General features: G+C 43.0%; 1 protein-coding gene and 1 pseudogene across 2 annotated transcripts in view; both read right to left on the reverse strand.

The window, feature by feature from the left end:
• The window catches only part of LOC144324923 (uncharacterized), a 78,036-nt pseudogene that overhangs the window by 46,276 nt on the left and 9,477 nt on the right, over positions 1-22,283 (reverse strand). The window contains exon 2 of the transcript XR_013394491.1: positions 20,280-20,452. The product of XR_013394491.1 is annotated as an uncharacterized LOC144324923 (transcript). The remainder of the gene's footprint in view (positions 1-20,279; positions 20,453-22,283) is intronic.
• Positions 2,053-22,283, reverse strand: part of LOC114592133 (uncharacterized) — a 37,773-nt gene continuing 17,542 nt past the window's right edge. The window contains 2 exon segments of the mRNA XM_077935568.1: positions 2,053-14,170; positions 14,172-15,858. Of these exon segments, the coding sequence (XP_077791694.1) occupies positions 13,981-14,170; positions 14,172-15,858 (1,877 nt within the window). The 3' untranslated portion in view covers positions 2,053-13,980.

Genomic DNA, 22,283 nt, shown 5'->3' on the forward strand with positions numbered 1-22,283 from the left:
CGAAACAAAATGCAGCTGCCCTGGCCGAGTGGAGCCAGGTTGGGGGGCACCGTGGGGACCCCGGAAATGTGCCCCTAGAAGAAATGCGCCTCCCCAGTTGGAGGCAGCCCTCTTTCTGAAGCAAGAGAGTAAACGGACAGTTCTCTGAATGCAGAGGAGCAGAAAGCGGAGTCCACTCAAGATCAGTATTGGGACCTGTGGCTTTTCTACTTGTTCATAAATGATCTAGACCAGTGTTTCCCAACCGGTGTTCCGCGGCACACTAGTGTGCCGCGATACGTTGCCTGGTGTGCCGCGGGAAAAATTGGCGGGGGGGGGGAATAAAGGGGAAAAAAATTATTCCCCCACCGCCAGGCGTGGGGCTGGGGCGGGGGAAGCCCGAGCTTCCCCCTCCCCCAGAACGGGACCCAGAGCCATGCCGAAGCTGCGCGCAGCTTTGGCATCGCCCTGGGAGCTTGCGGGGCTGGGGGAGGAGGAAGCCCTCCGCCAGCCTCCAAACCATGTCGGGAGACAGCGGGATGGCGCGCTGCCCACCACTCCGGGCAGGTCCACTCGCATGAGGGGGCGGCGATGGCGACGGCCGGCAGCTTGCTTGCAATGCCATCCCTCGAGCAGGCGAGGAGCCCGGAGGCTACCAGATGCGAGTCCTCTTTCCCACCCTGCTCGGGAGTCCAGAGCACTTGGTCGCATTCAGGATCTAGAGTGGGGAAGCGGGGCTTGTGTCTGGGCTGGACACATTGGGCTGCCTGTGCCGCTCGACCTGCGGGGAGAAATCAGGGTGGGAGTCACGACCGTGAGGCAGGGCTGCCAAGTGTGGCAGAAGAGGACACGGCCGTCGCACCTGTCCTTAGGTAGGAGCTTCTTCCGTGTCAACCTGCTGCCCTAAAGTCTTGGCTTTTTTCTTGGCTTTTTGGCGGTTGGCACAGAAGGAAGGCAAGGGGGAGGGGGGAAAATTGAAACTTACACTTTCGTGCGTCCCTCCCGGCATGACGCTGCGCGCTGACGTCACGGGGCTGTAATGGTGGTGTGCCTCGATATTTTTTTCATGAAACAAGTGTGCCTTTGCCCAAAAAAGGTTGGGAAACACTGATCTAGACTTAGGAGGGTGTAGGGAGGGGGCAAAGTTTGCTGATGGCAGTAAATTGTCCAGGGTTGTTCAAAGAAAAAGGAGCTCGAAAAGGACTTCTCCAAATGGGGTAAAATGGCAGAAAATACAGTTCATTGTCAATGAGATTAAAGTGATGTATGTTGTGACAAAAAATACCTCTTAATATCATATACAGGCTCATTGGGTCTGAAATGGATCTCTCTGTGTGCTCTAGGAGACCAGGGGAGAGGGGAGCTGGTCACAGCAGGAGGGGGAGTCTCTCTGGATGTTACAGCTGATGGCCTCCTCTGATGGTCTCCTGCCCCCCCTTCTCCTCCCTCTGAGTCTGAACAGCTCTCTGCCCCAGCCTCTTCCTGCTCACCAAACACTGTTCCCTCCTCAGCTTGCAACACCTCCCCTCCCGGTCTGCTCCCTCTTTCTGCTCATCACCATCCCACCACCAGTCCCTGGGCTCTGAGCCTTCTTCCCTTTTGTGTTCCCCAGCTGGTGCCTCCCCCCCCTGCACCCCTCCAGTCCATGACAACAGCAGCAACAACAGTGCAATCAGTATGATAGTAATATGCACTGTGGGCTTCTGGTAGGAAAACTCCCTAGCAGCATGACTGAATAAAAACTTAGGGGACTAAGGAAAAGTACTATCTTCCCCAAACCCCAGAATAAGCAGGAGCTCTGGGGTTGCCCCATGGGGTTCAAGAGTGAAGATGGGCCCATCAGGAGACTTCCCTGGTCCCTGCAGCCCCTCCGTTCCCCTCTTGCAATTCGGCTTGGGGGGAAATCTCCCATTAAATTACAGCATTTCAAGTTTTTTTCAGAATGCTTAGGAGGCAGGGATGAAGTTCTGGTGAAGAAGCAGTGCTTGGAGATCATGCGGTGGTGGGGGTGACAGAGTTTGGTGCAAAAACCGTCTGGCATGCTTGAGTAGAGCAACTCCAGGGCAGCAGGACTTCTTTAGTAATAGTTTACTGAGCTTTCAAAGCATACAGTTCTCATTGGGTCCCCAGTGAGGCACAAAACTTTGCTCCTGAGAGCAAATCCAGTTTCAGCAGTAAAAAAAATAGAGCACACAGGATATCTAAGTCAGGCACACACACCGGCAGAAGGGAGCAAGGGAGGAAAGAGGCTGGAAGGACACAGGGCAATGGAGGTGTGTGTTTCGCTTCCTGTCACCTGGGAGGGAAGTCAGGAACTCGGCATCTGTAGGGGCTTCATGAAGCAAAGCTTTCTTCTTTTTTTCAAAAAAAATTATTCATTTTAAAACACAAATAAAGAACACAAACAGAAAAACAAACAATGCAAACAGATTATTCTCTTATCCTTATTTTTCTAAACAATATTAGGTGGGCTTCTCCAAGTCCCACCTATCTGATTTTCATTTTACTTCTTTAGCAGTCTACATATATCATAGTTTCTAACCATCTTTTTTTTAATCACACTTAAATTAACTTCACATTTTATCGCTTACAAATATTATTATTTTAAAATACACTATCTTCTACTTCTAACCCTACAGCCTATATCCACTTCCAAAGCTATTCTAAGATTTAAATATTAACATATTTTTTTCAAATATTCCTTAAGCTTCTTCCAATGTTCTTCCACCATCTCTTCTCTCTGGTCTCAGAGTCTCCCGGTCAGTTTGGCAAATTCCATATAGTCCATCATCTTCATTTGCCATTCTTCGATAGTTGGTAAATCTTGTTTCTTCCAATTCCTTTTTCCACAATTTCTCCCAATCCACCATCATGATATTGTGCCCCACATCCCTGGCCCATTCAATCATTACAGATTTCACTTGCTACAGATGGGTAGCCGTGTTGGTCTGCCATAGTCAAAACAAAAAAAATTCCTTCCAGTAGCATCTTAAAGACCAACTAAGTTAGTTCTTGGTATGAGCTTTCGTGTGCATGCACACTTCTTCAGATACACTGAAACAGAAGTTGCCAGATCCTTCTATATAGTGAGAAGGTGGGGAGGGGTATTACTCAGAGGGGGGTGGGAATGGGTGATTGGCAGATAGCTGTGATGAGTCTGTTGACGACCCTTAACGACTGCAGTAGGTCTTACAGGAAAAAGCAAGGGGTGAGAAGGTGAAAAATGGCTTTGTCATGTATAGTGAGATAAGAATCCAATGTCTCTGTTCAGGCCAGGTGTCTCCATGGTCGGGACTATTTAATTGCTCATCGTCTAACATTGTGTATGCCATCAAATGCCAACAGTGTCCTTCAGCTCTCTATATTGGACAAACAGGCCAAACCTTACGCCAAAGAATAAACGGACAAAAATCTGACATCAAGAATCACAAGACAGAGAAACCAGTAGGAGAACACTTCAATCTCCCAGGACATTCTATACAAGATCTCAAAGTAGCTGTTTTACTACAAAGGAATTTCAGAAATAGACTGGAAAGAGAAGCTGCTGAATTGCAACTCATTACCAAACTTAAAACCATGGAGACACCTGGCCTGAACAGAGACATTGGATTCTTATCTCACTATACATGACAAAGCCATTTTTCACCTTCTCACCCCTTGCTTTTTCCTGTAAGACCTACTGCAGTCGTTAAGGGTCGTCAACAGACTCATCACAGCTATCTGCCAATCACCCATTCCCACCCCCCTCTGAGTAATACCCCTCCCCACCTTCTCACTATATAGAAGGATCTGGCAACTTCTGTTTCAGTGTATCTGAAGAAGTGTGCATGCACACGAAAGCTCATACCAAGAACTAACTTAGTTGGTCTTTAAGGTGCTACTGGAAGGAATTTTTTTAGATTTCACTTGTTCATCTCTCGTATGCCATTCCAGCAATAAATTATACATCTTAGATAGGTATTTTGTTTTTGTATCTAATAATTCCATTTCTAGTTTGGATTTCTCTGTTTGAAAACCAATTTTCTTATCCATTTTAAACATTTCATTTATGTGGATGTACTGGAACCAATTGTGGATCGAGAACTCCCAGAAGTGCAAGCTGGATTTCAAAGGGGCAGAGGAACTAGAGAGTTCCAGAAAAACATCTACTTCTGCTTCATTGACTATGCAAAAGCCTTTGACTGTGTCGACCACAGCAAACTATGCCAAGTTCTTAAAGAAATGGGAGTGCCTGATCACCTCATCTGTCTCCTGAGAAATCTCTATGTGGGACAAGAAGCTACAGTTAGAACTGGATATGGAACAACTGATTGGTTCAAAATTGGGAAAGGAGTACGACAAGGCTGTATTTTGTCTCCCTGCTTATTTAATTTATATGCAGAATACATCATGCGAAAGGCTGGGCTGGATGAATCCCAAGCTGGAATTAAGATTGACGGAAGAAATATCAACAACCTCAGATATGCAGATGACACAACCTTGATGGCAGAAAGTGAGGAGGAATTAAAGAACCTTTTAATGAGGGTGAAAGAGGAGAGCGCAAAATATGGTCTGAAGCTCAACATCAAAAAAACGAAGATCATGGCCACTCGGCCCATCACCTCCTGGCAAATAGAAGGGGAAGAAATGGAGGCAGTGAGAGATTTTACTTTCTTAGGCTCCATGATCACTGCAGATGGTGACAGCAGCCACAAAATTAAAAGACGCCTGCTTCTTGGGAGAAGGGCAATGACAGGCCTAGACAGCATCTTGAGAAGTAGAGACGTCACCTTGCCAACAAAGGTCCGTATAGTTAAAGCCATGGTTTTCCCAGTAGTGATGTATGGAAGTGAGAGCTGGACCATAAAGAAGGCTGATCGCCGAAGAATTGATGCTTTTGAATTATGGTGCTGGAGGAGACTCTTGAGAGTCCCATGGACTGCAAGAAGATCAAACGCATCCATTCTTAAGGAAATCAGCCCTGAGTGCTCACTGGAAGGACAGAGCGTGAAGCTGAGGCTCCAGTACTTTGGCCACCTCATGAGAAGAGAAGACTCCCTGGAGAAGACACTGATGATGGGAAAGATGGAGGGCACAAGGAGAAGGGGGCAACAGAGGACGAGATTGTTGGATAGTGTTTTCGAGGTTACCATCATGAGTTTGACCAAACTGTGGGAGGTAGTGGAGAACAGAGGTGCCTGGCGTGTTCTGGTCCATGGGGTCACGAAGAGTCGGACACGACTAAACGACTAAACAACAACAACAACAACTGGAACCAATCATCTAATTTATCTTTCAACGGACCATAAGATTTTAATCTAAATTGGTCCCCTACTTCCATCAAACTATCATTATACTTCAACCATGTATCTTTCATATTCAACCTTTTATGGGTCTTAGCTTCCAATGGTGATATCCATCTGGGTGTTTTCCTTTCTAACAAATCCCTGTATCTTACCCAAACATCATCCAAAGATTTTCTAATTATATGATTTTTAAATCCTTTTTGAGCTTTTAGCTTGTCATACCATAAATATGCATGCCAACCAAATACATTATCAAAACCTTCCAAATCCAAAACATTTGTATCTTCCAATAAAAACCATTGTTTCAGCCAGAAAAAGGCTGCAGCTTCAAAGTAAATCCTTAAATCTGGCAGGGAGAAACCCCCCCTCTCTTTTACATCTGTTAATAATTTAAACTTAATTCTGGGGTTTTTCCCCTGCCAGATAAATTTAGATAATATCTTTTGCCATTCCTTAAAACAATTCAACTTATCAATGATAGGGAGTACTTGGAACAAAAATAACACCTTAGGCAATACATTCATCTTTATCGCAGAAATTCAGCCCAACAAAGATAGTTTCAACCTTGTCCAAATATCCAAATCTCTTTTGATATCTTTCCATAACTTTTCATAGTTGTCTTTGTACAAATGCATTTTTTGCAGTCATATTTACACCCAGATATTTCACCTTTTTCACAAACTTCAGCCCTGTGGGTTCCTCTAAATTAAGTTTTTCATGTATCATTATTTCCCTCCCTAAAACTTTGGTTTTATTCTTATTCAATTTGAAACCTGCAACTTGTCCGAACTGTTGAATTATCTTCAGTGCTTTGATTGCATTGATCTCAGGGTCCTGTAAAGTCAATACTAAATCATCAGCAAAGACTTTTAACTTATATTGTTTAGTTCCCACTACTATGCCTTTAACTTCCTCATCATTCCTTATCATATTCAGCAGCACCTCTAGGACAGAAATAGAAAGCAGGGGGGGGGAGTGGGCACCCTTGCCTGGTTCCCTTCTCAATCCTAATTTCTTCTGAGACCACATTGTTAATTATAATTTTTGCTTTCTGCTGCAAGTAAATTGCATCAATACCATTGAAAATTTTTTGACCAATCCCCATATTACACAAGTTCTGTTTCATAAAACTCCAAGAAACATTATCAAAGGCTTTCTCTGCATCAATAAACATAAACATTGCTTTAGCATTCTTTTTTGCCTCTAATCTTTCCAGCACATTCCTAATATTATCTTTCATATGCCTCTCAGATAAAAAACCTGACTGATCTTTATGTATGTGCTTATTCAAAATCTTCTTCAATCTTGTAGCCAAAATATTTGCAAATATTTTATAATCCACATTCAACAAGGAAATTGGTCGCTGATTCCTTACTTGAGCTCTATCTGTATCTGGTTTGGGTATCAGAGTGATGAAGGCCTCTTTCCAGGACTCGGGTGCTTTGTCCCCCTTTAATATTTTGTTACAACATCCATCAATGGTTGTATCAGCCAATCCTTAAATATTTTATAATACTTGGAAGTTAAAGCATCAGGTCCCAGTGCTCTGCCTATTTTCATTTGGGCAATAGGAGTATAGCATCTAGATCAAGGGAAGTAATAGTGCCACTGTTTTCTGCTCTGGTGAGACCTCACCTGGAGTACTGTGTCCAGTTCTGGGCACCACAGTTCAAGAAGGACACTGACAAACTGGAACGTGTCCAGAGGAGGGCAACCAAAATGGTCAAAGGCCTGGAAACGATGCCTTATGAGGAACGGCAAAGGGAGCTGGGCATGTTTAGCCTGGAGAAGAGGAGGTTAAGGGGTGATATGATAGCCATGTTCAAATATATAAAAGGATGTCACATAGAGGAGGGAGAAAGGTTGTTTTCTGCTGCTCCAGAGAAGCGGACACGGAGCAATGGATCCAAACTACAAGAAAGAAGATTCCACCTAAACATTAGGAAGAACTTCCCGACAGTAAGAGCTGTTCGACAGTGGAATTTGCTGCCAAGGTGTGTGGTGGAGTCTCCTTCTTTGGAGGTCTTTAAGCAGAGGCTTGACAACCATATGTCAGGAGTGCTCTGATGGTGTTTCCTGCTTGGCAGGGGGTTGGACTCGATGGCCCTTGTGGTCTCTTCCAACTCTATGATTCTATGATTCTAATTGCCCCTTCAACTTCTTGTCTTGTAACCAGTTCATTTAGTAGGCTTGTTTTGTCTGCTGGAATTTTCTGCAATCCATTTTTGTCCAAAAACTGTTCCATTTTATGCATTTTTCCTTTTTGTAAAGCTGCTTATAGTACTTTTGAAAACATTTTCTAATCTCTGTTGGGTTCTCAATATTCTTACCATCCTCCATAATATTAATTATTGTACTCTCCTTCTGTCCCCAAGCCAATAATTTTCTGCATTTATTTGCCGATGCAAAAGTCTTTTGTTTCATATAATTTTTCATTCAATTTCTTGGTTTACTATTTGTGAAGACTAAGATTGTAATGCTTTAATTTCCTTTTGAATCTGTTGATTTTTTGGGTTACATCTTAGTTTTTTCTCTTTCTCCTTTGAGACAGAACTTTTTCCTTTTGCTCATTCTGATAGAATTCTGTTGAATCAAAATACCTGGCATTACCACTTTACTTGCACCCCTTGCTTCAATTCTAGGATTCAGGTTCAATTCAAAATAGTCCTTTAGGGTCTTTTGAGCTTTATTTACGATCAATTTATTTCTCAGTAAAACATCATTCATCTGCCATCTAAAAGAACCCTGTAGAGACAATTTTAACTCTGTCAACACAGCACTACGATCAGAACAAGTCCTTGGGCAAATCTCTGATTTAGTGACTCTTGAGGTCAGGTCTTTAGTTAGCTGTCAGGGAATTGGAGGCTGCGAAAGAGCTGAGGGGGGAGCAGAGAGGCAAGAGTATCTGGTGGCGTGGGAAGGGGCCCCTAGTTCAGAGAATACCTGGGTCCCGGAGAGTTGTATCACTGACGAGGGTCTAGTGGAGGAGTTCCACAATTTCTTCCCCGACAAACCCAAACCCCGGGGTAGATTTTTCCAACAGGTGTTTGGGCTGACTGACGATGAAGAGGATTTTGAGGGATTCCCACCATCTGACGAAGAGGAAGAAGAAGAGGAAAGTGTCTATTGTTTTTTGTTTTGTTTTTTAATTAAATTTTTATTGGTTTTCCACACACAAAATAAAAACAAACAATAAACAATACACAAACATACAAACATATAAACATGTATAATTCCATACTCTTGTAAAGGAATAAATGCCATCTATTCGGAACAATATGCAAAATTGATCATCAATGGAAGAATTACTGAGAAGTGCAAAATAAACAAGGGTACCAGACAGGGCTGCCCACTGTCCCCACTGATATTTATTTTGGTGATGGAAGTCTTGAACAATCAGATAAGAAGGGATCAGCTTGTTAAAGGCATCACTCTGGGAAACAAAACATATAAAATTAAAGCTTTCGCGGACGATTTACTTGTTATGACTGAAAACCCTAAAGAAAGTCTGAAAAAAGTGCTGGAACTGATTAAAGAATTTGGAGAAGTGGCAGGCTTTAAGCTGAATATAACAAAAACAAAAATGCTTGTTAAAAATGTAACCACAGAAGAAAAGGATGACTTAGAAAAAATATTGGGCCTGAAAATCTCTTCAAAAGCGAAATATTTGGGTATTTGGATCACCCCCAAGAACATAAACTTATTTCAGGATAATTACACCCAAACTTGGTTAGAGATTAGAAAAAACTTGGTAACCTGGAGTAAACTAAAATTAACGTTTCTGGGTAGGATTTCCATTATAAAGATGAACGTGCTTCCAAAATTAATCTTTTTATTTCAAATGATTCCGATACTGGGTGAAGCAGGTTGTCTCAAGACATGGCAAAGAGAAATTTCCAAATTCCTGTGGGAAGGGAAGAAACCTAGGATTAAACATCTGACCTTAATAGATATAAAAGAGAGAGGAGGCTTTTCCCTACCCGACCTAAAACTTTACTACGAGGCAGCCTGTTTCACCTGGTTAAAAGATTGGTGCACGTTGCAGGATTCGGACCTCCTGGACCTGGAAGGTTTCGACAACCGTTGGGGATGGCACGCCTACCTAATATATGGAAAAGCGAAAATTCATAAAAATTTCACCAACCATATAATAAGAAAGTCACTCTTTGCTGTATGGGAAAAATATAAAGACCTGATGGAGCCTAAAGTCCCGTGGTGGACTTCTCCAGTAGAAGCCATAGCAGTAAAATGGAAAAATACTCAGGAAAGCTGGCCAACATATAAAATACTTCTAAAAAATGAAGATAACCAAATAAAATTTAAAAAATTTGAGGAAATAAGAGAACACATTTCAGACTGGTTCCAATACCATCAGTTATTTGAAAAAATTAAATCTGACAAACAAAAGGGGTTCTCAGTAGAAATTTCTCGATTCGAATCTGATCTTGTAAATTCTAAAAGAAAAACTCTTTCCAAAACTTACCGACTCCTCCTTGACTGGACAGTCAAGGAGGAGGAGGTAACAGTGGCAATGGTGAGGTGGTCCCAGGATTTTGGCCATTCAATAACCATGGCCCAATGGGAAAATTTATGGAAGATCAATTGGAAATTCACAAACTGTTACACGATTAGAGAGAACTTTCAAAAAATGCAACATCGATGGTATTTAACACCATGGAAACTTTCAAAAATGTATAAAAATGTGTCAAGTAATTGTTGGAGGTGCGGAGACTCAGGAACATTCTATCATATGTGGTGGATATGTAGGAAAGTACAGGTATTCTGGGAGAGTATACATGCAGAACTGCAAAAAATGCTAAAGATCTCTTTCAATAAAAAACCAGAGGCCTACCTCCTGGGAATAACAGATTTGGATATTCCACAAAAGAGGAAGGGTATCTTTTTATATGCGACGGCGGCAGCAAGAGTTTTGATCGCAGCAAAATGGAAAAGTAATGAAATCCCCTCTATACAAGATTGGATCCAAAAACTGACAGAATATGCCGAATTAGATGGTTTATCAGAAAAGATAAAGAATAAATCAAAACAGGAATTTGTTTCTAAATGGGAGGTTTTTAAAGAATATCTGAAAAATAAATATAGTAGTTTAAATTCTGTTGCAGCATTCGAGGAACTTCAGTAATAGTTGCTAGGTAGATAGAAGAAATTAGATATATTGAGAATAAGTTTAATTATGAAAATGTGTATTGGCAATAAGTAATACGAATCTGAAATATGGAATAGACGGGAAGTTGGGTCTTTAGTGTTAAGACCAATAGATGTTGTAATGTTTGCCAAGAAAATTATGTGTTCATGGTTATGTTTGTAATTTGTGTGTAATTGTGTATTTGTGTTTTTTGTGTGTGTTTTAGTTATCGTATAAATAAAGATTTTTTATATTAAAAAAAAATAAAATAATTCCATACTCTTATTTTCATACACCTAACTTCCTAGACTTCCCCATACCTCCCCTTTTCCACATCCTTGTTTTAAATTTCTTCAGCAACTCCTCCAATTAACTAATTATTCAAATCAATTCTTTTAATTTCTTCCTTAACTTATTAATTACAGCTGCACTTCTCTGTTTCCCATTTCCCTGACATCTTAACATTCCTCAATTTTACAACAATTTTTAAGATATATCTTGAATTTCTTCCAGTCCTCTTCCACTGTCTCTTTCGCCTGGTCACGGATTCTGCCAGTCATCTCCGCCAGTCCCATATAGTCTATCACCTTCGTCTGCCATTCTTCCAGGGTGGGTAGTTCTTGTGTCTTCCAATACTTTGCTAAAAGGATCCTTGCTGCTGTAGTGGCGTACATAAAAAACGTCCTATCCTTCCTTGTCACCAATTGGCCCACCATACCCAAGAGAAAAGCCTCTGGCTTCTTAGGAAAAGTCCTTTTGAGAACTTTCTTAATTTCATTATAGATCATTTCCCAAAAGGCTTTTATCTTCGGGCAGGTCCACCAAAGGTGGTAGAAGGTACCTTCAGTCTCATTACATTTCCAACATTTATTATTGGGCAAGTGATAAATTTTTGCTAGCTTGACTGGGGTCATGTACCACCTGTAGATCATTTTCATAATATTTTCTCTTAAGGCATTACATGCCGTAAATTTAACACCAGTGGTCCATAACTGTTCCCAGTCAGCGAACATAATTTCATGACCAATGTCTTGTGCCCATTTAACCATAGCTGATTTCACCGTTTCATCCTGTGTATTCCATTTCAACAGCAAGTTATACATTCTCGACAAATTCTTAGTATTGGGTTCTAACAACTCTGTTTCTAGTTTTGACCTCTCCATCTGGAAGCCTATTTTCCTGTCCTGTTTAAATACCTCGTTTATCTGAAGGTAATGAAGCCAGTCTCGTACTTTGGACTTTAATTTCTCATAACTCTGTAGTTTAACTTTTTCACCATCTTGTTCTAAGATTTCAGAATATTTTGGCCATTTAGACTCCATATTAAGTTTTTTCACCTCCTTGGCTTCCATTGGTGACAACCACCTGGGAGTTTTACTTTCCAGTAAATCTTTATACCGCATCCAAACATTATATAATGCTTTCCTAACAATATGGTTTTTGAAACCTTTATGCGATTTTAACCTTGTCATACCATATATATGCATGCCAGCCAAATCTATTATCAAACCCTTCCAAATCCAAAATGTCTGTGTTCTCAAGAAGCAGCCAGTGTTTCAACCAGCAGAAAGCTGCCGATTCATAGTAGAGTCTTAAGTCCGGCAGGGCAAACCCCCCCTCTATCTTTTGCGTCAGTTAGAATCTTAAATTTTATTCTGGGCTTTTTGCCCTGCCAGACAAATTTAGATATGTATTTCTGCCACTTCTTGAAACAGTCCATCTTGTCCACAATCTGCAGCGTCTGGAATAAAAACAACATTCTAGGCAATACATTCATCTTGATGACAGCAATTCGGCCTAACAAGGAAAGTCTCAGCCTTGACCATATTTCTAGGTCTTTCTTTACTTCTGTCCAGCATTTGTCATAATTGTCTTTAAATAAGTTCACGTTCTTAGATGTTAAGTTTACCCCCAGGTACTGAAGAGGAAAGTGTCTATTGGGGAACATGAGGAACTGTGGGTTTGAGGGAGGACTGGAGGACGGTTTTTGAAGATACGGATGAGGAGGAGAGTAGTTTTCCAGGCTTCACCCCCGCCACTCCGGAGAAGGGTAAATTGGGGGGTGGTCGATTCTCCCGAGGGGGAGGGGGCCTTTGAGGAGGGGGTGGATGTCAGGGAATTGGAGGCTGCGAAAGAGCTGAGGGGGAAGCAGAGAGGCAAGTACAAAGAGCCCACGCTGGTAATTAGCAGTTTCTCTTCCACGTCAGAGGAGGAAGCTGGGAGGGGGGAGCCAGTACTGGGAACCAGCCACTCACAGAGCAGAGGAAGCAAGAGGCGTGGACTCAGGAAATGGGCTTGCTGGGGGAGGCGTAAAAAAAGTCAGACGATTCATCTGACTCCGAGAGATGAAGTGTGTTTTTGAACTCTTGTAACTGCTTTGAAGCTTAGCAATAAATCTCTTGTACAGAGATGGCTGTGTGCCCGGAGCATTATCTCAGCTAGCTTGTCAGCACAACCCCTACATTAGCCATATATAATCCAAACGTAAAAGGTACACACAATACAGTCCTTTTGATGTTGGAAGAATTGACCGCTAATGTCTCACAGTCTCGCAGCTTCGTATAATCAGAGGAAGCTTTTTGTCCGATGCGTCACAGCTCCAACCCCCTCATTCTCGGAGCTCAAAAGCAGAACTTTCCAGGGAGGGGGGAGCCCACTTTTGACACCTGCCAGATTCCATGTCCTCAAAATGCTCGATTTGAGGTTTTTCCGGGGGTCTGCTGCGCTGGAGCAGTTTCCCCTGCCTTTGATATACCGAAGTCACCTCCGATAAAGAGATCTCCAACTGTGATGGCGAGCGATCAACCAGAAGCCCTTCATGAAGCCAAGCTTTCTGCCGGCTGCTTTGAGGCAAATGTGCATCCCAGAAACACACACTGTGATTCGTGGTGTATTGCCATACCCATTGTTTTCCAAAGGTTATCACAATGTAGTCTAGAAACTGGTATAGGATGAGATCAATATATGCCCAGCCCTAATCCTCACTCACCACCAGAAATACAGATTCACCCTCTCCCCCTCACTATCAAAAGGTACCTTACATCTAAAATTATACTCATTATTGTGGGACATTACCTTCATTATTTCATTACTATACAGTTTTACATATAAACACCAGAACAAATACATGACACGCTTTGAAGATGGATTTTCTGCTGAGTTCATTGCTGTGAAGAAGAGTAAACTCTGAAAGGAACCCGTTCCTCACTCCATACATTTAAATGGGTTCTCCACTCTGAGAAGAAGAAGAGTTTGGATTTGATATCCCGCTTTATCACTACCCGAAGGAGTCTCAAAGTGGCTAACATTCTCCTTTCCCTTCCTCTGTGAGGTGAGTGGTGCTGAGACAATTCAAAGAAGTGTGACTGGCCCAAGGTCACCCAGCAGCTGCATGTGGAGGAGCAGAGACGCAAACACGGTTCCCCAAATTATGAGTCTACCACTCTTAACCACTAACACCACACTGGCTCTTAGATGTTCCTTAAACACTCCATTATAACTAAAGCACTTTCTGCAATCTTTCCCTTTAAACAGCTTCTCCTCTTTGAGGGTTGATGGGTTTGTAGGGTGTCACCTGTTAAAGTTCTTCCTGTCCATGAGTCTGTAGATGTAGGATTCCACTAGGACTGAATCTCTACCTACTTTCCAGATATTTATATGTTTGTCTTTTGTGTGAGTTTGTTGACATAAATCAAGGCTTCCACTCTGACTGAAGCTCCTTCCACAGGCCATACATTTAAACAGTTTCTGCCCTGTGTGTCTGCTGATGTCTTCTAAGGTGTCCATTCTGACTGAAGCTCTTTCCACACTCCATACATTTAAATCGTTTCTTACCGATGTGAGTCTGTTGATGTACTCTCAGGTTTCCACTATAACTGAAGCTCTTTCCACACTCCATACATTCAAAAGGTTTCTCTCCTGTGTGAGTCCGTTGATGTTGTCTAAGGTGTGCACTCTGACTGAAGTTCTTTCCACACTCGATACATTTATATGGTTTCTGCCCTGTATGAGTCCGTTGATGTATTCTAAGGTGTCCAATCCGAATAAAGCTCTTTCCGCACTCCATACATTTAAATGGTTTCTCCCCTGTATGAGTCCGTTGATGTCTTTTAAGGTTTCCAATCTGAATGAAGCTCTTTCCACACTCCATACATTTAAATGGTTTCTCACCTGTGTGAGTTCGTTGATGTGTTCTAAGGCTTCCACTATCACTAAAACTCTTTCCACACTCCATGCATTTAAATGGTTTCTCCCCTGTGTGAGTCAGTTGATGTTGTCTAAGGTTTGAATTGAAACTGAAGCTCTTTCCACACTCCATACATTTAAATACTTTCTCTCCTGTGTGAGTCCGTTGATGTTGTCTAAGGCCTGCATCGTAACTAAAGCTCTTTCCACACTCCATACATTTAAATGGTTTTTCTCCTGTGTGAGTCCGTTGATGTGATCTAAGGCTTCCACCATAACTAAAGCTTGTTCCACACACCATGCATTTAAATGGTTTCTCCCCTGTGTGAGTCCGTTGATGTGATCTAAGGCCTGCATCGTGACTGAAGCTCTTTCCACACTCCATACATGTATATGGTTTCTCCCCTGTATGAGTCCGTTGATGTATTCTAAGGTTTCCAATCTGAATGAAGCTCTTTCCACACTCCATACATCTAAATGGTTTCTCACCTGTGTGAGTTTGATGGTGTAAATTTAGGTGCGCATTTTGACTAAAGCTCTTTCCACACTCCATGCATTTAAATGGTTTCTCCCCTGTGTGAGTCAGTTGATGTTGTCTAAGGTTTGAACTGAAACTGAAGCTCTTTCCACACTCCATACATTTAAATGGTTTCTCTCCTGTGTGAATATGTTGATGTTTTCTAAGGCTTCCACTATCACTAAAGCTCTTTCCACAAGCCATGCATTTAAATGGTTTCTCCCCTGTATGCGTCCGTTGATGTGATCTAAGGCCTGCATCGTAACTGAAGCTCTTTCCACACTCCATACATGTATATGGTTTCTCCCCTGTATGAGTCCGTTGATGTATTCTAAGGTTTCCAATCCGACTGAAGCTCTTTCCACACTCCATACATTCATATGGTTTCTCCCCTGTGTGAGTGCGTTGATGTGATCTAAGGCCTGCATCATAACTGAAGCTCTTTCCACACTCCATACATTCATATGGTTTCTCCCCTGTGTGAGTCCGTTGATGTGATCTAAGGGTTGCATTGGAACTGAAGCTCTTTCCACACTCCACACATTCACATGGTTTCTCCCCTGTGTGAGTCCGTTGATGTGTTCTAAGGTTTCCAAGCTGACTGAAGCTCTTTCCACACTCCATACATTTAAATGGTTTATCCCCTGTGTGAGTTTGTTGATGTATTCTAAGTGTATCACTTCGACGGAAGCTCTTTCCACACTCCATACATTCATATTGTTTCTCCCCTGTGTGAGTCCTTTGGTGTAATTTAAGGTTTCCACTCTGACTGAAGCTCTTCCCACACTCCCTGCATTTGAATCCTTTCTTACCCATGGGAGTCCGCTGATGTATTCTAGGTTTTTCACTATCAGTGAAACTCTTTCCACACTTCAAATCTTTAAAAGGTTTCTCTCATGTGAGTTAATTGATGTGAGCTATGTGTGCTCATTCAGTTAAGCATATTCCACATTTCGCACATTTCAATGTCTATTCCTAATGAAATGAAAGGTTCCCCGTCCCCTGGAATTCTGACGTTCTTCTGTATCACCTTCTTCAGAGTGGGCAGAGAGGAAGTCCTTTTTGGATTCCAAGGAAGAGAACAAAGGGAAAAGAACAAATCAAACACCATTTGCCCCTTCTCTTATTTCAACATCTCCTACATTCCCCCGCTTCCTACCCATGTTCCCAATTTTTAGGAAATAATAATAATAATAATAATAATAATAATAATAATAATAATAATAATATATTATTTATACCCTGCCCATCTGGCTGGGCTTCCCCAGCCACTCTGGGCAGCTTCCAGAAAAACATTAAAATACTGTAATACATCAAACATTAAAAGCTTCCCTAAACAGGGCTGCCTTCAGATGTCTTCTAAAAGTCTGGTAGTTTTTATCTCTTTGACATATGGTGGGAGGGCGTTCCACAGGAAGGGTGCCACTACAGAGAAGGCCCTCTGCCTGGTTCCCTGTAACTTGGCTTCTTGCAGTGAGGGAAATGCCAGAAGGCCCTCGGTGCTGGACCTCAGTGTCCAGGTAGAACGATGGGGGTGGAAATGCTCTTTCAGATATATTGGACAGAGGCCATTTAGGGCTTTAAAGGTCAGCACCAACTCTTTGAATTTTGCTCGGAAACGTACTGGGAGCCAATGTGGGTCTTTCAAGACCGGTGTTATGTGGTCTCGGTGGCTGCTCCCAGTCCCCAGTCTAGCTGCTGCATTCTGGATTAGTTGTAGTTTCCGGGTCACCTTCAAAGGTAGCCCCACGTATAGCGCTTTGCAGTAGTCCAAGTGGGAGATAACCAGAGCATGCACCACTCTGGCATGGCAGTCTGCAGGCAGATAGGGTCTCAGCCTGCGTACCAGGTGGAGCTGGTAGACAGCTGCCCTGGACACAGAGTTAACCTGCGCCTCCATGGACAGCTGTGATTCCAAAATGACTCCCAGGCTGCGCACCTGGTCCTTCAGGGGCACAGTTACCCCATTCAAGACCAGGGAATCCTCCACACCTGCCCGCCTCCTGTCCCCCAAAAGCAGTACTTCTATCTTGTCAGGATTCAACCTCAATCTGTTAGCCGCCATCCATCCTCCAACTGCCTCTAGACACTCACACAGGACCTTCACTGCCTTCACTGGTTCTGATTTGAAAGAGAGGTAGAGCTGGGTATCATCCGCATATGGATGTACACCCAGCCCAAACCCCCTGATGATCTCTCCCAGCGACTTCATGTAGATGAAAAGCATGGGGGAGAGTACAGAACCCTGAGCCACCCCACAAGTTAGAGCCCAGTGGTCTGAACACTCATCCCCAACACCATTTTCTGGACACGGCCCAGGAGAAAGGAGCGGAACCACTGTATGACAGTGTCCCCAGCTCCCAGCCCCTCAAGACGGTCCAGAAGGATGTTATGGTCGATGGTGTCAAAGGCTGCTGAGAGATCCAGCAGAACTAGGAAACCTTTGTCCCTAGCCCACCAGAGATCATCAACCAGTGAGTCCAAGGCAGTTTCAGTCCCATGATGAGGCCTGAATCCCGACTGGAAGGGATCTAAATGGTCCGCTTCTTCCAGACGTGCCTGGAGTTGTTCAGCAACTTCTCGCTCAATCACCTTGCCCAAGAATGGAAGATTTGAGACTGGGCGATAGTTGGGCATCGTGGCTGCATCTAAAGATGGTTTTTTAAGAAGCGGTTTAATAACCGCCTCTTTCAGCGGGTCTGGGAAGGCTCCCTCACGGAGGGAAGCATTCACCACCCCATGAAGCCCATCGCCCAACCCTTCCCGGCTAGCTTTTATCAGCCAGGATGGGCAAGGATCAAGGAGACAAGTGGTTGGTTTCACTCGTCCAAGCAGTCTGTCCACATCCTCGGGGGTAACAGGTTTGAATTGATCCCACACAACTTGACTAGAAAGACTTGAGCGACCTGAGTGAATCTGAGCGACTTTATCTGTAAAAAACTTTGCAAAATCATTGCAGGAGATCAGGTGGCCCATACTGAGCCCTGATGGAGCAGGTTGTTCTGCTAAATTGTGAACCACCTGAAAAAGTCTCCTGCTGCTGTTTTCTGCAGATGCAATAGAGGTGGTGAAGAAAGTAGTCTTCGCCGTCGCTACCGCCACTTGGTAGGCTCAACATTCAGCTCTAACCTGGTCAGATTCAGAATGGGTCATCCGCCACCGGTGCTCTAGCTGTCTCAACGATTGTTCCATTGCCCTCAGATCCGTGGAAAACCACGGGGCTGTTCGGGCTCCATGCAATCGGAGAGGGCACTTCGGAGCCAAACAGTCAACAGCCCAGGTTAACTCCACATTCCAGCGGGCCACCAGGGAATCAGCTGAAAGGCCATCAACATGGGATAAAGCATCCCCTACCACTCTCTGGAAACCATTTAGATCCATTATGTGGTGGGAGCGGACCATCCAAATCAGTCCCACCTCCCTGCAGAGGGGAAGGGTCACGATGAAGTCCAGCTGCACCAGGAAGTGATCTGAGAATGGCACTTCTTTTGTTTTGCTTTTACTTAGTGTCAGATCACCAACATCCATAGAGGTAAGCACCAGGTCCAAGGCATGTCCGCGGCTATGGGTTGGGCCAGACTTATTCAGGGACAGCCCCATGGAGGCTATGCTTTCCACGAAGTCCCGAGCGGCCCCTTGTAAGGTCGTGTCGGCATGGATGTTAAAATCCCCTAGGACAACCAAACTAGGTGTCTCCAGGAGAACATCCGCCACGACCTGAAGCAGCTCGGGCAGGGAATCCTTGGTGAAGCGGGGGGGGGGGGTTGGTACACCAAAAGGAATCCTGTACTGCCCCTATTGCCCAACTTCCAGAACATGCACTCAGAAAACTGGGTCTTCCCAATAGGACGCCTGGTGCAAACTAATGACTTCCTAAAAATCACTGCAAACCTCCCTCCCCACCCACATGACCTGGGTTGCTGTGTGTAAGAGAAACCTGGCAGACAAGCAGCGGCAAGGACAGGCCCATCTGCTTCATCCAACCAAGCCTCTGTTACACATGCCAGGTCAAGTCCTCCATCCATGATCAAGTCATGGATCACAATGGTTTTATGGATCCTTGACCTGGCATTGCACAGCAGCACCTTCAGGTTGTGTGGGTATCCCTTGCTGATTCCAGTATTCCGTCTGGTCAAGACCAGACCTGGAGGCAGGGATAGTCCTCAAACAATGACTAAGCCCGCTTCCTCGGTAATGACGTGGTCTGGTCTTAGCGTAACTCCTCCTCCTACCTGTGATCACTGAGATTGGTTGTCCCAGTACACCCCCCCCCCTGTGGAACCTGCCCCAGCCATTTTGTTTGTTGGGATCCACTCCCAGGCAGCCCTGACCCCTCCCCTTAAAATCAAATTAAAACCTATACAAAAAACAAACTAACAAAACAATAAAACAAACAAAAAAAGAGAATGTTACAAACACACCATAATTAAATTAAATTAAATAAATTCCTGCACCCAACTAAACACCCACCCCACCCCCTCTTACGCACAGCAAATGAAAAAGCAATGTCATCAAATGATAGTAATGCAGCAGCAACCTTTCATAATCCTCAAACATCATTAATAGCACAGCATGATCTTGGAATACAGCCTTTCCAAATCAATTGTTTCCTCACAGGAAGGCAGCTGCTCTCTGTCCGTGAACAGGCCCTCTCTTTCTCTGGTCCATCGTTCCTTTGGACATTCCCCATCCTCTGCATCATAAAGACACTGAGGTCCAGCGCTGAGGGCCTTCTGACGGTTCCCTCATTGCGAGAAATGAGGTTACAGGGAACCAGACAGAGGGCCTTCTCAGTAGTGGCGCCCACCCTGTGGAACACCCTCCCTTCAGATGTGAAGGAAATAAGCAGCTATCTTATCTTTAAAAGACATCTGAAGGCAGCCCTGTTCAGGCAGGTTTTTAATATTTAACACTGTACTGTTTTAAACATTTGATTGGGAGCTGCCCAGAGTGGCTGGGGAAACCCAACCAGATGGACAGGATATAAATAATACAATCATTCTTATCATATTGTGATTTTTTGTAGTTATTTTGGAATTCGTACTGCAATATCAGCTCATGAAATGTTATGGGTGGAGAAAATCACAGGGTTGCTGTAAATTATAATCCCACCCACGAACGCTCATTCACATACATTCTGTAAATTTGGGGAAGTCACACACCTCACCTGTGCTAATACTGGCAGTCTTTGGCCTGCACAGGCACACCCGGTGTGTAGAGCCTCCAGCCACAGGCACTGTCTATCATGAAAATGGGTCCTTTGACTGGGAAGATTCATGCAATCGCTGTCATCAGATGCTGATGGGTTGTATCTCAGCTTGTCAGTCACTCTGACACTGCCTACAAAGAATAAGAGGAACAGAAATGCTTTTGTTTTTTTTATAATAATATTTTATTAAATTTTCCAAAAAATTAACAACCAACGAAAGTCAACAAAAATCACAAAAACCACAAACATCAAAAGTCCAAACAGAAAAGAAAAAAGAAAAAAAGGAAAAAAAACAGTTTAGCATTAAAACAAATCTCTCATATTGATAACCTTCAAAACCTTATTCTCTTTGCTTCAACCCACCTTCCCTTCTTGTATTCCATTTTAAAAATTAGTTCAGCAAGATCATTCATTATTTACTTTGATCCTTCGTCCCGCCCTTTATAATTTTGTTTATCTTATTCGCTAGAAACCCTTCATTTCATTTCCAGAGCCCTCAACATTCATTAATTTTACAATATTTCTGTAGATAGTCTTTAAATTTCTTCCAATCTTCTTCCACCGACACTTCTCCCTGGTCTCGGATTCTGCTAGTCATTTCTGCCAGTTCCATATAGTCCATCACCTTCATCTGCCATTCTTCCAAAGTGGGTAGTTCTTGTGTCTTCCAATACTTTGCAATGAGTATTCTTGCTGCTGTTGTAGCGTACATAAAAAAAGTTCTGTCCTTCTTTGACACCAATTGGCCGACAATTCCCAGAAGAAAGGCCTCTGGTTTCTTCAAGAAGGTATATTTAAATACCTTTTTCAGTTCATTATAGATCATTTCCCAGAACGCCTTAATCCTTGGGCACGTCCACCAAAGGTGAAAGAATGTTCCTTCAGTTTCTTTACATTTCCAACATTTATTATCAGGCAAATGGTAAATTTTTGCAAGCTTGACTGGTGTCATGTACCACCTATAAATCATTTTCATAATATTTTCTCTTAAGGCATTACATGCCGTGAATTTCATACCGGTGGTCCACAACTGTTCCCAGTCAGCAAACATGATATTATGACCAATATCTTGTGCCCATTTTATCATAGCCGATTTAACCGTTTCATCCTCAGTATTCCATTTCAACAGCAAATCATACATTCTCGACAGTATCTTAGCATTGGGTTCTAGCAATTCTGTTTCCAACTTTGATTTTTCCACCTGGAAGCCATTTTTCCTGTCCGAATTAAAGGCGCCTCTTACTTGAAAATAATGTAACCAATCCTGCACCTTATTTTTAAGTTTCTCATAACTCTGCAATTTCAACCTGTCCCCTTCTTGTTCCAAAATTTCTGAATATCTCGGCCATTTAGATTCCATATTGAGCTTTTTCACAGCTTTAGCCTCCATTGGCGACAACCACCTAGGAGTCTTACTTTCCAACAGATCTTTGTATCTAGTCCAGACGTTAAATAGCACCTTCCTGACAATATGGTTTTTAAAACCTTTATGAGCTTTAACCTTATCATACCACAGATATGCATGCCACCCAAAAGCAGTATTAAAACCTTCTAGGTCCAAAATGTCGGTGTTCTCAAGAAGTAGCCAATCCTTCAACCAGCAGAAAGCTGCTGCTTCGTAGTATAGCTTAAAGTCCGGCAGGGCAAACCCCCCTCTGTTCTTAGTATCAGTAAGAATTTTATATTTTATTCTGGGCTTTTTGCCCTGCCAGACAAATCTAGAAATTTCTTTTTGCCACTTCTTGAAACAATCCATCTTGTTAATAATTTGTAACGTCTGAAACAAAAACAACATTCTTGCCAATACATTCATTTCAATAACCGCAATTCTACCCAATAAGGAAAGCTTCAAGTTTGTCCAAATTTCAAGATCTTTTTTCACTTCTGACCAACACTTCTCATAATTATCTTTAAATAGATTTACATTTTTAGAAGTCATGTTCACCCCTAGGTTTTGCTTTT

This window comes from Podarcis muralis, chromosome 10, assembly GCF_964188315.1.
Source record: "Podarcis muralis chromosome 10, rPodMur119.hap1.1, whole genome shotgun sequence".
Lineage (NCBI taxonomy): Eukaryota > Metazoa > Chordata > Lepidosauria > Squamata > Lacertidae > Podarcis > Podarcis muralis.